A 14,233-nucleotide genomic window follows, 5' to 3' on the forward strand; every position below is an offset into this window, starting at 1 on the left:
GACCATAAAACGACAATAAAAACGATAATCTTGATTCATCACATACCAATTCACGTAGATCCTATGAATATCATATTATATATATATAATCCTATTGATGGTAGATTTAAGCGATACAGATAAAAGAAGATCGTAAAATAGATTTCAGTTCATTTATTTAATAATATATTGTTTCGGGTTTTTTTTTTATTTTTTATTTTTTCCCCCTCGTATTCAACATGTCAAATGATTCTGTTATATTCTGTTATATTGTTCATGTTACATACAAAGACTTCCTTTATCGTATTAATATACAATGAAATGATATGTCAATCATTTGCATGAACAGATCGGATGAAATCTTATAAACAAAATATTTCAAGATACTTATTTACAATAACATTAAGATAACATTTGTAAGTATAAATACGATTTAATTGGCATATTAGCTTTTCGTGCAATTAAACGTCTAACAATGTCTTGTAGTCCAAGACTTTTAAAAAAACTACAAATATTTTTATTTTCAATGCACACAAACATAATACTTTATCTATTTGTTGATATATTAAAAAAAATTACCTCTTTTTCCCAATGTATTATTTATTGTAAGTTAAACTTTTTCTTTCTTTCTTTTTTTCTTTTGCAATTTGTATAAGCAAATGTTCGTGGAGTTGTTTTTTTATTGCACAATTGAAAATCAACAAATTTTCGCACTGCTATTGATCGATAATATTCATTAATAGACGATCGAATTCCTTCTCTATATTTCTTAAAATTCACAAAATTATGTTCAGTTAGCAGCAAAAAAGATGTCCAACGTTTATTTATTAGATTGTCAATAAAATCATTGAATCTGTTTAATGGTAACGTTTTTTCTCTTTCGTAATGTAACTTTTAAGAGATATAAAAATATTTCCGTACATGTTAAATGCGTAATTTTTCACGTTCCAATATACATATATATATATATATATATATATATATATATATATATATATATATATATATATATATATATATATATAGAGTATATAATATATATATATATATATATATATATATATATATATGAATCGAGTATATTTTTCAATCGGATTAATTTATAAAATACACATTTAGTAAATTGTGTAGCATTTTGAATTAAAATATAAAAATAAAAAAAAATAAACAATTTTTCTCTTTCTTTGAACAGTTTTATTATTAGCAACAATATGTTTATCTCAATATAATGTATATATTTACATGTAGTTGCAATTTTTTTATAATTGCGTTTGAAAAAAAAGAAGAAAAAAAGAAAAGAAATACTCGGTAGTAACAACTAACCGTTTCGCTTAAACTTGTTTTACGTAATCTTAAGCTATTTTGAGAAAATCTAAGATATATATATATATATTTAAGTACTTCAACATTTAAACTAAATTTCTTACTTTCAACTCTTTCACTCAACATATAAACATTTTCATAATAAATTTTAATGATTTTTATCAATATTACTTATGATTGTAATTAATTAGTTATAATATAACGACTTTTTTTTTTTTTTTTTTTTTTTTTTTTTTTTTTTTATAAAATAATGCTTCTCTATGTTACTTTTGTTATTCTATTAATACAGTTTTTTAAGTTTACATTTGTCATATAATTATATTAATTATTGCTAGGTATTTTATACGTATTCATTACATAAAAATTCATTTTTATTTCTATAATGCATTATTTCTCGAGTTTCATAGTTATCAATTCAATATATATATATCAGTTTGGACGCTATAAGTATTATCAAAGCACCGTTTTACGAAGCAATTCTTTTGCAAAATTACAAATGAACTTTTTAATATTTCATTATTTTTACATATTGTGAATTGTCTATTTTATTATTTCAGAAGTAAGAAAATTATAATTGCAAATACAAAAATTAATTTTTTTCCTTACTTAATTTTATGCATTTTTTTTCTTTTTTTTTTTCTAAAATTTCAATTATTTTCGTACACAGTTTCATACATTATTTTATATGCTAAAAGATAAGAGTAATTAACAAAGAGGTTAATGACAGTGAATAAATGATTAATAAAAAATCGATAATTTAAAATGTAATCAAATTTTATGCCACAGACGTTTAATTACAATGTTTTATTTTTATTTTAGAAGCGTACGTAAAGAATAATTCGTTGCACTGCTTAAAGTAGTTTTACTTAGTAAAAACATTTGTCTAACGTATGAGCGCGAATAGTTGAAGAAATTTTTAAATGACAAATATTCAAAATTTCTTATTTATGTGTGCTGATTTGACTAAAACTGTTTAAAATTATGATTGAATGAGACTAATTGAAGTTCGTGTATATTATTCTTAAATATAACTTATAATGAACATTTTTCACGAAAATGCTTCAATCAAAAGTATTCCAAATAAGTAAGAAATATACAAATCTTGAATAAAATTAGTTAATCTTTTTCCCAAAAATTACTATTACTTAACTGGTGTTTGTTGTACTTATTTATAATTCTTCAATTTTATTACACCATTCTCAATTATTTTTTTTCAAATCCTTACCCTTAAAATATCTATACATATCCTTTTTTTTTTTTTTCATGCATTTGTGGAAAATACTTTAAACATTCCTTTTCGGATAGTTTCTTTTTAATAATTCTAAACAATGTATACTTATTATATAAATCTTTGATTCACGATATTATAGCTGGACAATCGTCGCAATTGTATTTAATGAACTGGAGATATAAAGAAAAAGGCAAATAGCAGAATATTGATTAAAAAGTGTTATCATCTTCGACCTTAATATTACTTTTGGGCGCTATGAAACTCTTCTGTATCAGTGTAGATGATTCCACATAGATGTTTAAATTTATAGATTATACACTGTATAATTAAAAAGTACATCAGTTTATAATGTACATTAAACGGTATTAACGTTTCACTAGTCATTCAGATTTGTAACTTACCATGTATGTGTATATATATATATATATATTTTGTTTTTTTTTTTTGTTTTTATTAAACATTATTAGTAGAAATATGACACGCACAGCCACTCAAAGAAAAAAGTTTTCTCAAATGCCTTGCTATTTAAGAAATTATGGATCATCATTTATAAAAAAATATTTTTATATAATTTATCAAAACATTGAAATATGTAATTTATGTTTTTTTATGAATCCTGGTTGCTCCTGTTGCTAAAAAAAATTTATATTAATAAATATTTGTATGAAATATGCTATGAAATAATTGCTACAGGCGTAAATATATATAATAGTGACAGAAAGTCTCATTTGTTAAATAAAGCGTTAAAAAAAAAGTTTTTTTTTTATCAAAATTGCATCTAAATATAATCTTTAATTAAAATCTAAATCATAAAGGTGCACAGAGTATTAAAAGAAGTCATATATCTTATCCTTAAGTATACGTTCATTAAACTTTTCTGGTTAAAGTATAAATATACGAAATATAAATATACCGCATAAATCTGAATAAAATCGCGAATTTCTGTTCATGCCAATTTTATACAAGCAATATAAAAATTATTGTTTTTTATCATATTTCGTAAATAATGTCAAATATTTTCAAATTAATAATGAATTGTGAAATCTATTACTCATATATCTAATATTAAAATACATTATAATTTTACATTATAATTTATTAATAAAATTATTTTATACTTTGAAGATTTTAATCATTAGAGACATTTTTTTTTTTGTTTTTATTTTTATTACATATTTTAAATAAACCGGATGACGATATATAATATGACCTGGTAGACCAATATTGCTTGATCATATAGAATTTCCCAGAGCTAATGGAAAATACAGTGGAATGTATTACAAAATATATGCTATAAGGTAGATGTAGAGGCACTGCTATGTAAAAATTGAGGTAATTTAAGTACTTTGAACATGTGCATGCGTCGTGCATATATTTATATAATACTTTAGTCGACGTTATTTCTTTGCTTCTTAGCTGTTTCACGATTAAAACTTCTAATTTTGTAATATATCTATCATGTTATAATTAATTTTTCGTTTTTTTTTTTTTTTTTTTTTTTTTTTTTTTTTTTTTTTTTTTTTTTTTTATATATCGTTTTTAATATAAATTTCAATATTGTTTTTTTATTTTCAATAAAATTTCTTTGTTCTTTCTTACTTACTAAATTATCAACAAAATGATATAGTAAAAAACGTACATTTTATGTGTAAAAATACTTTTTGGCAAGTGAATTCTAAACTGAATCGTTAATAATACATTTTGTATTTCATATTTTTACCTTCACATCATCATAAATTCTTAACTAAATGTAATATATTAGAAAATGTTATTAGGATGATTTTCTTTATACGTTCAATACACGATACAAATGCTCTGTTTATGGTAAGAATCTGATTGGATTAAGTCGTAAATTTTGTAGTGAAACAAAAAACAATGGAATCCACTAGTTTAATGATTCGCTTTGTATTGCAATTTTAAATAATATTTTTTGTTTTTTCATCCTTTTGGGATTATTGTTACTTATGAAAAGTCGAAAAACTTCATTAGATAAAAAGTACGTTTTAATTACAATTTTCAAGATTGAAAAATTACAAAAATGTTCATTTAGAATATAATTATATTTATTTTCTTCTAAATAGATACAAATCACAAAGTAATTATGTATTCATAATATTTAGTAAGAACAACCATTAATTTTGAAAGACGATATTATCGTAAATTTGTGGTTTACGATGGGAAAGAACGAAAAATAATTTTATACTTTTTCTTACGTTAATTATTTTGTGCATTTTTTTCGCCTCTTTGCATAAAATTTAGCCAAGAGAAGATACATTATTGTGGTATTATCGCCGATATTTACCCATAATAATGATTTAATTGGAAATAATTGCCGGCATACTTTGTGATAATTTGTGATAATAAAATATTTTATTTTAATAAATGTTTCAGAGATGTTATTATCTTTCTCTCGAGTATTATATGGGAAGAACTTTACAGAATACGATGATAAATTTGGGCATTCTGGGCGCATGCGATGAAGCTATGTATCAAGTAAGTACAATTGTTATTAGAAATAGGTAAATGTCTATTCGTTCTCATGTAGCAATTGTGATTATACGATCTTAAGAATATAATGAAAAAAACTACTTTAATTTATGAACCGAAACGGTTACGGAAACGGATGATGGTAAGTCCGAGGGAACGTGAAACGCACGAATAACTTATCGGTCAATGTAACAGCGACATCGATCGCAGATTACGAAGCAACTGGTATCCTTTCGTTTTCATCACATTAGATGGGTATGCTGATAGAGGACTTGGAGGAGCTGGAGGAGGATGCCGGGCTTGGTAACGGCGGTCTTGGGCGCCTCGCCGCTTGCTTCTTGGATAGTATGGCGACTCTGGGCCTTGCGGCCTACGGCTACGGCATACGCTACGAGTACGGCATCTTCACCCAGAAGATCAAGAACGGTGAGCAGGTCGAGGAGCCCGACGATTGGCTCAGGTACGGTAATCCCTGGGAAAAGGCCAGGCCCGAGTACATGCTGCCCATTAATTTCTATGGACATGTTATCGATACACCGGAGGGTAAGAAGTGGGTTAACACGCAGGTACGTTTGAGAATTATTTGTTTGTAGTCGCGTTTTGTAATGTAAATGTCATGTAATGTAATGTTTAATTTCAGGTCGTGTTTGCCATGCCCTACGACAATCCCATACCGGGGTATAAGAACAATGTCGTTAATACTCTGAGGTTGTGGTCAGCAAAGTCGCCAGTCGAGTTTAATTTGAAATTTTGTAAGTATTTATTTATAATTACTCGATGGTATTGATGAAAGCTCACAATAATCATTATGTCTTTCTCTCTCTCTCTCTCTCTCTCTCTCTCTCTCTCTCTCTCTCTTTGTTATTTTAGTCAACGATGGCGATTATATTCAAGCTGTGATTGATAGAAATCTCGCCGAAAATATCTCAAGAGTACTCTATCCCAACGACAATTTTTTCGAGGGAAAGGAATTACGTTTGAAGCAGGAATACTTTATGGTTGCAGCTACTCTCCAAGATATCATTCGTCGCTATAAATCTAGCAAATTTGGTTCGCGCGAACATCACAGAACGGATTTCGACTCTTTTCCAAATAAAGTGGCCATACAACTGAACGATACCCACCCGTCGCTCGCGATTCCCGAACTTATGAGAATACTTCTTGATATCGAGGGTCTTCCTTGGGAAAAGGTTTGTAAAAGCTCAATGTTTGCGAAAATTTTACAAATAAATGTTTTAATATCCGATTTACTAGATACGCTCGACGATTTAAGATGAAACGTCGCTCTTCTCATATCGCAACTAATTGTTAGTCATTGATTAGCATTTCCTTACATTTAAAGATCTACATCGTTATTTATACTTATCGTATAATTATATAATGAATAATCGTAAAATTATTGCTCTTAGGCTTGGGATATCACAGTTCGCACTTGCGCATATACAAATCACACTGTATTGCCAGAGGCTTTGGAGCGATGGCCAACAAGTATGCTGAACAGCATTCTCCCAAGACATCTTGAAATCATTTATCATATTAATTTTCTACATCTTAAGGAAGTTGAAGCTAAATTCACGGGCGATCTCGATCGTCTGCGGCGTATGTCTCTCATAGAAGAGGAGGGCGAAAAGAGAGTGAATATGGCGCACTTGTCTATCGTCGGCAGTCACGCTATTAACGGTGTCGCTAAAATTCATTCGGAAATATTGAAAAACACTGTGTAAGTAAGCTGGCATTCACTGCCAGGTAATTAACGAGTACACTCATTAATTATCAGCGAAATTTTATATTCTCTTATTCTCACGTCATATCAGATTTCGTGATTTTTACGAACTTACGCCGGAGAAATTTCAAAATAAAACCAATGGTATAACGCCCAGAAGATGGCTATTGCTATGTAATCCAAGCCTCTCCGATGCAATTGAAAAGGTCAGAACATAAAAAAAAAACTATTATTATCATTGTCATTATTGCTATTGTTATTGTTATTTAAAATAATAAAATTAATTATTTAAATGGATAACGTGTAGATTATAATGAATTATTGACAATTATTCTCGTGAACATTGTCGGATGGATGATTATTGATTAGATCTCATAAAAACTTTTTTAATTCAAACGAACATTCATTTTGTAAAAATATCCTTTCTGTCGTAATATCGATGGCCTGCCACTTAGAGTTCATTGTATTAACAGAAAATTGGAACTGATTGGACTACGCATTTAGAGCAGCTTATACAGCTGAAAGAGTGGGCCAAGGACATTATGTTCCAGCAGGCTGTTAATCAAGTTAAACAGGAAAATAAGATGAAGTTGGCGAAAATTCTCGAGCATGATTATGGCATTAAAGTAAATCTCTCGTCGATCTTCGATATCCATGTCAAACGAATTCACGAATACAAGCGGCAATTACTCAAGTGCCTGCACGTAATCACACTGTACAATCGTATTAAAAGTAATCCAAATGCTTACATAGTTCCACGAACGGTAATGATAGGCGGTAAGGCCGCTCCCGGCTATCACCTCGCCAAGAAAATTATTAAACTTATATGTAGTGTGGCGAATGTTGTTAACAACGATCCGATAGTCGGAGATTCCTTGAAGCTGATTTTCTTGGAGAACTATAGAGTCTCTTTGGCTGAAAAGATTATTCCTGCCGCTGATCTAAGTGAGCAAATTTCAACCGCTGGTACCGAGGCTTCGGGTACTGGTAACATGAAATTCATGGTACGTTTTATCATCTTCTCTGTCATTATTGAATTACTTTGGGCTTTTGTTACCTAAGCGATAGTCTTCCACGTGCACCTATTCAATTTCATAATTAACATCGTTTCTTTCACAATGCACGTACGCCTATTTTGTCTTTATCGATCTTTTTTTTTTTTTTTCTTTTTCTTTTTCTTCTCATCGTTAACTTCAATTAATCGCTGTTATTATTATGTATGATGTATTGTTTGCAGTTGAACGGCGCATTGACGATTGGCACCCTCGATGGAGCGAACGTCGAAATGGCCGAGGAAATGGGCGAGGAAAATATATTCATTTTTGGTATGAGCGTAAACGAGGTGGAAAATTTGAAGAAACAAGGATATAATGCCTATGATTATTACAATAGTCTACCAGAGGCGAAAAAGTGCATCGATCAAATTCGGGGAGGATTCTTTAGTCCTAATAATCCAAACGAGTTCCAAGATATCGTCGATGTTTTACTTAAATTTGACAGATTCTTTCTACTGGCTGATTTCGAAAGCTACATTAAATGCCAAGATATTGTATCGGAAACCTTTATAGTAAGTACAAGAGATATAATTTTATTTAAAAAAAAAAATATATATATATATATATAAAAACTTTACTACCTACGTTTTCTCATTAGAATGGACCAAAATGGATGGAAATGATTATTAATAACATCGCCTCATCGGGTAAATTTTCTTCGGATCGAACAATCGCCGAATATGCTCGAGATATTTGGGGTGTCGATCCTAATTGGCAAAAGCTTCCCGATCCTCATGAGCCTCGTGACATTTAAATAATTTAAATAATTATCGTATAATGAAATGTCCTATTTCATTGATTAATATGCATTGGAAATCGAAATATGCACTCGAGATTACTCTTCTCCTCTCCATATTCGGTTGTCTTGTAAATGCCGCTCAATCCAAAGCTAAATTATTGGTATCGTGTTCTCATACATACTTTTAATGCTGATAAATTTTTACTTTTTAAACAAAGTCCTAGGATCCATTATTGAGAATTATCGTTTCGTAAAAAAAGAGAAAAAAAAAAAAAAAAAAAAAAAAAAAAAAAAAAAAAGAAGAAAAAAAAAAGGAAAATAATTTTTATAAATTTTTAAGACGTGTTAACATAACAACATAGAGGTTGAATTTGAGAACATTGCAATAATCATTATATACATTATTACCAATACATACGAACGATGTCAGTCTAATGCACAAACTTATACTGAAAGTTATTTACTGTATTTTTATAACAGTTTACTATCCATGTAATATATTTGATAATTCTTTCTTTTTCTTTTTGTTCTTTTTTCTTTTATACACACATAAATGGCATTATTTATATTAATGTAGAATGCAGCAACTAACTTTTAAGTCGATAACTAAAAAGTACTTTTAAAGTTTTCATTAGCATATGCCTTTAGTTCTTTTACGTTGTAACAACAGTTGAAAACTCACTCAAACCGTGCATGTTTAATTTTTCATTTTTCTACTTTTTAGCTTCACAAACATTGCAATAGCATAATTAAATTTATTTTATATCGAAGAAAATTCTATTTTCTAAATATGATTGTTTTGTTATTAATCTCGTAGATCTTGTATAATACTTGTTTTGAAAATATTTTTTTTCAATATATAATTGTTTTCAAAAAAAAAAAAAAAAGTTATTTAATATATTTTAAATATTTTATACTGAATTAATTAATAAGGCTTTTAAGATTTAGTATGAATATTTTGCGCATATGTTCTCATTTAAAAAAAAAAAAAAAAAAAAAAAAAAAAAAAAAAAAATAATAATAATAATAATAATAATAATTATACGATACCTAAGAATTTTATAGGCTTAGTGATAACTTTTTTTTTTTTTTTTCGCATAGGATTATTAAAATACTCATACAATAAAATATTGATAAAATTTCATAATCATGTTGAGAAGAATACTGAAAATCTTATTTTTTTATTTACTTCTTTTTTTTTTTTTTTTTTTTTTAATATTTCAAATTTATAGAAGCGCAATCGATATTAAATATTGTTACTGTTATTGATAATAATTAAAATAATTATAAAAACCAAAAAAAAAAAACAAAAAACAAAGCGAAGACTGGATATTTTATATTGTAAAAGTAAATTGCAAATTTATCTGTATAATTCAGATTGTTATTTTTATTTAACCGTCTGAATATTCTTATAAGAATATGAAAGTGAGACAAAAATATACAATATAAGAATGAAAAACAATATTTACATGTGGTTGTTATTTGTTAATTAAATTTAATGTGAGTGTGTGCTTGTGCTTGTATATTGTTTTGATTTTTTTATTTTATTTGATAACGATGAGCAAATATTATGTAATTATTTCAAATCTGAAATCGACCTTTACGACTTTCTTACAAATGAGATTATTGTTTTTAATATATAACATTCTACAACTTTTATTGATATCATTAAAAATTTATTATGTGAATGAAAAAAAAAATTTTTTTTTTAAAAGGTTAAAAATTATACAGCAATATTATACTCGGCTAATTCATTAATACAGCATAATTATTTAGTTTTTCGTTTCTTTTTAAATAATTTACATTTATTACTATTACTGTCCTTATTCCCGCGTCTTCATCGTTTTCAAATTTTTTTAAGCTATTATAATAGCACCGAGGTAAATGAGCAGTCACTTTAAATCTTTTATCAGTATGCCAGTGATAGAGAGATAAAGGATGGTCGAGGATGCTCCAGCGAAAAATTCCAATGGCATTATATGAGAGAATAATAAAGCGAACAATGTCCTATTTATCATTAATATTTACAGGCTCTCGGTAAAGCGAGACACGTTCGCGGCAAGCCGAGGTAACATTATTTTTAGATAGCACTTGATTAGTCGCCGTACACCACTTGCGCAACCGATTATCACCGTAAGGAGCTCGGGCGGCGACTAGTAAAACCGACATCAGAGCGCGCGACATATCGCCTAATGTAATCCGATCGAAGTATTCGAGGTAGTTTAAGCATCTTGCGCATGACGAGGAAAAGGCGAGCAGGATGTCTATGTCAAAGGACGATCTTCGGGATATAATTGCACGGAGGAGCGAGGCTCTCAAGACATTCCAGTACTTCGACGCCGAGGCCACGCCCGTGGTAAGTAGAACAACGTGTAGGCTTTTCGTTGGTAAATTAGCACCGGCTCCTCGTTAAGTCCTTGAGAGTATATTCGCGCGGATCCATTGTGGAGACCAGATGGTCGATGGTAATCCCATTACGGGCGTCACATTTACTACGGATACGTTATTTATACTGTTGGCGAGGATTTGGCTTGTCGTGTGCGATTGTGCGCACAAGTATTGGCTGCAAGCGGGAATCATTTGAAATGCGGTTGCAGTTCGCTTTTAAAACTCCTTTAGAATTTGAAAAGTCTTTCGAGGGAGAAAATTATAGCGAGTTTTGGATGTACAGTTGCTGCGTGTAACGATGATTCGCGATGATCTCGTTAAACGTGAATGATTCTTTTTTTTTTTTTTTTTTTTGAAACCTTCGTTTGTATGGTTAGAGGAAGGAATAAGTGTTTTTTAGTGTTGTATATTTAAACATTTTTTTTAAAGTAAAACATTAAGTTTTGAGTGACGTCGTGTGAAAGTGATAGAGACTAATAACTATTTATGTGTTTTGTGTAATAAAATTAAATAAAAAATCATATGTATTACGATTTTTTTTTATTTTTTTTTTTATTTTTTTTTATCTTGCCACCAATTCTTTAATTTCTCTTTTCAGGAAACACCGGAGTTTTTGAAATTGAAACAGTTAAAGGCAACATCGGCTATAATAATCATAGCCTACATTCCAATCGATGCTACGAGGTAATTAAAATCAAAATTCATACGGATTGATTATCATCATAATAATTGAGAGAAAAAAAAAATCTTTGTCGTGACGTGATTTGTTCTTTTAAATGAAACACCAGTCGTATATATAAAAATATTATAAAGCTTTAAATGAAATTCAAGAGAAATAAGGGACTTCATTTATTATTATTTTTGTTTTTTTTTTTGTTTTGTTTTTTTATTATTTTCAACTCAAGCGCTGACAGGCGCTCAAATAAATGAAAATAAGGTTGTCATGGATACAAAATAGAATCGGTTATACAGAAATTCATCATCATTTCGAGTTCCCAAATAAACTATTCTGGATCAAACTATCCAAATTAGTTCAATTTTGAAATATATTTTTTTCATCGTTAAAATAATGCAATTGATTCAGTAAATTAAAATGAAAAATTCTTTCGGCATGGAAATTCAACATCAGGTTCTCGATAAATCTGAAATGTAAGACGTCGGGAACTATCGCTCTGCACTTGAACCCTCGTCTCGATCGTGGCTACGTCGTCAGGAATACGAAGATCAAAGGATGCTGGGAGCAGGAAGAGACCTGCTCTCCAGTTAGTTCGAGAAATTACATTTTTCGTAGGAATTCATTTTTTCATCTTACCATCTTCTGTACGCTAAATGAATTTCAGGTACGAGGTTTCATTTTCTTTTCTTTTCTTTTTTTTTCTTTTTTTTTTCTCTGTAACTTTATCTTTAATTTTCCCATGAAAATCATATTAAAATGTAAGCATGATAGATATCGCGCATTACATACTGTTATAAAAATTTCTGTAATCGAAGCATTTAACACAGACAATAGACAGGAAAAAACGCGTCAAAATTATTCGTTAATATTCTATTTGCTGTAATAATCCGAGATTTTTTTTTATTTATTTTTTATTTTTCTTTGTTTTTTTTTTTTTTTTTTTTTTTTTTTCTCATACTAACGTATAAAATCACGAATGAATGAGGGAATAAAAAATTCAATTACACAAATGACAATATTTTCTCTCATGAACAGATAGCAATTGATGGAGAACACTTTTGCGCATTCGCCTACAGGATTCCACTCGAAGAGATCGTCGGACTCGAATTTAACGATGACATCGAAGAAATTAAAGTTAGGCAGACGAATATTTCTGTTTACCCAGACCCACAGATTTGCAAGCCAAAAAGAATTCTGGAGTTGATAGATGATCGACCATTAGACAGAGATCTAGTAAGCTCTATTTATATTGTTGTAATAATAGTAATAATAACAATAATACACAAGTTTTGCAGGTACTCTAATGGGCTTGAAATTATTTTTCGAAAGTTTATTATTATTATTGTTGTTATTATTGTTATTATTGTTATTATTGTTATTATTGTTATTATTGTTATTATTGTTATTATGTGGCGTTCATTTCAGGATTTACCAGTAATAATCGATTTAAAAAAAGGTTTCGATGTTGGAGCTTGTCTCCTAATTAAGGGAAGGCTTAAACTTTTACCTTACTCGTAAGTTTATAACATAATGTATATAAACATATAACACGTTTATTCACGAGGAAACATTCTTTTCCTTTGACTTTTTTTAGATTCTATATAAATCTACAAAAAGGAAAAATGATTTATCCTCATCCGATTATAGCCCTGCATTTAAATCCTCGATATCATTATGGGAATCAACCCGCTTGTATGGTTATGAACAGTTGGAGCAATGGAACGTGGGATTCGGAGGAACGTCATCAAGGCCAGAACTGGACTCCTGGGCGAGAATTCTTGTTAACGTAATTATTAATTATTATCGTAGAACGATTCATTAATTAAAGCTAAATTTCTCGTATCTAGACAATTTTCCAGCAGGGATAATTACAATTTTACAAACCGCATCGCAATAAGATAATTGTTCGCATTCGTTATAAGCATTTGTAAAAGGATAGTCGCGTCATAGTCACGATAGTCCCCCCATCCCCAGCCACATCGCCCGTAGTCTAGAAATTTTTTTAACCAAATTCATCATGAGAGATCATAATTGTTGTTACAGAATACGTTGTACGTACGATGGCTACGTGATAAGTCTAAGCGATAAGATGATCGGCGAATTCAAGCATAGACTACAGCCATCGATTATTGACACTATTTGCATCACCGGAGATTTGGTATTACACGAAATGCTCATTACTTACTAAACAAAAGAAACCAAGAAAAAAAAAACAACAACAACAACAACAACAACAACAAACTCTGATAATTTAATACTTTAGTAACGATATAAACGAGACACGGAGGTTCAGAGCATTTTAACGAGCGATAGTAAATACTGACCACAAGGGCTTTTACCACAACAAATTCATTAGAAGAAGCGTTTGTTTAAACGACGACGAATTAATTAATATCAATATTTAATCTTGCAATGAACGAGGCATATTCGACAAGATCGTTCCGAAGGCGATTTATCATTTCTTTTTTTTTTTTTTTTTTTTTTTTTAATCCTCAAGTCAAGTCTTTATCAATCAAGTCAAGTCTTTATCAAGTTTGCAATCTTCGCTTTGGGCGAAGTAATTTTTTTATATATATTTTTCCCTCTCTGTGCTCAACGTATGCATCTTGTCGAATTGTCTCTACAAAGTCGT

At 29.2% G+C, this 14,233-nt stretch overlaps 2 protein-coding genes across 2 annotated transcripts in view; both read left to right on the forward strand.

Annotated features, from left to right (window-relative positions):
- Positions 1–8,619, forward strand: part of Glyp (glycogen phosphorylase) — a 9,910-nt gene extending 1,291 nt beyond the window's left edge. The window contains exons 2-10 of the mRNA XM_011500348.1: positions 4,925–5,026; positions 5,272–5,586; positions 5,661–5,772; positions 5,891–6,210; positions 6,430–6,740; positions 6,835–6,949; positions 7,217–7,747; positions 7,981–8,310; positions 8,397–8,619. Coding sequence (XP_011498650.1) covers positions 4,925–5,026; positions 5,272–5,586; positions 5,661–5,772; positions 5,891–6,210; positions 6,430–6,740; positions 6,835–6,949; positions 7,217–7,747; positions 7,981–8,310; positions 8,397–8,552 — 2,292 coding nt within the window. The 3' untranslated portion in view covers positions 8,553–8,619. The remainder of the gene's footprint in view (positions 1–4,924; positions 5,027–5,271; positions 5,587–5,660; positions 5,773–5,890; positions 6,211–6,429; positions 6,741–6,834; positions 6,950–7,216; positions 7,748–7,980; positions 8,311–8,396) is intronic.
- A 2,178-nt stretch (positions 8,620–10,797) lies between these two features.
- On the forward strand, positions 10,798–13,814 carry LOC105363021 (galectin-4). Its single transcript, XM_011500591.1, has 7 exons — positions 10,798–10,893; positions 11,524–11,609; positions 12,055–12,265; positions 12,637–12,834; positions 13,027–13,115; positions 13,196–13,387; positions 13,645–13,814. Exons 1-7 carry the CDS (start codon positions 10,798–10,800, stop codon positions 13,787–13,789), a joined length of 1,017 nt encoding a protein of 338 aa, XP_011498893.1. The 3' UTR covers positions 13,790–13,814.
- Positions 13,815–14,233: the final 419 nt, after the last annotated feature.

This window comes from Ceratosolen solmsi, unplaced genomic scaffold (assembly GCF_000503995.2).
Source record: "Ceratosolen solmsi marchali unplaced genomic scaffold, CerSol_1.0 scaffold56, whole genome shotgun sequence".
Taxonomy (NCBI): Eukaryota; Metazoa; Arthropoda; class Insecta; order Hymenoptera; family Agaonidae; genus Ceratosolen; species Ceratosolen solmsi.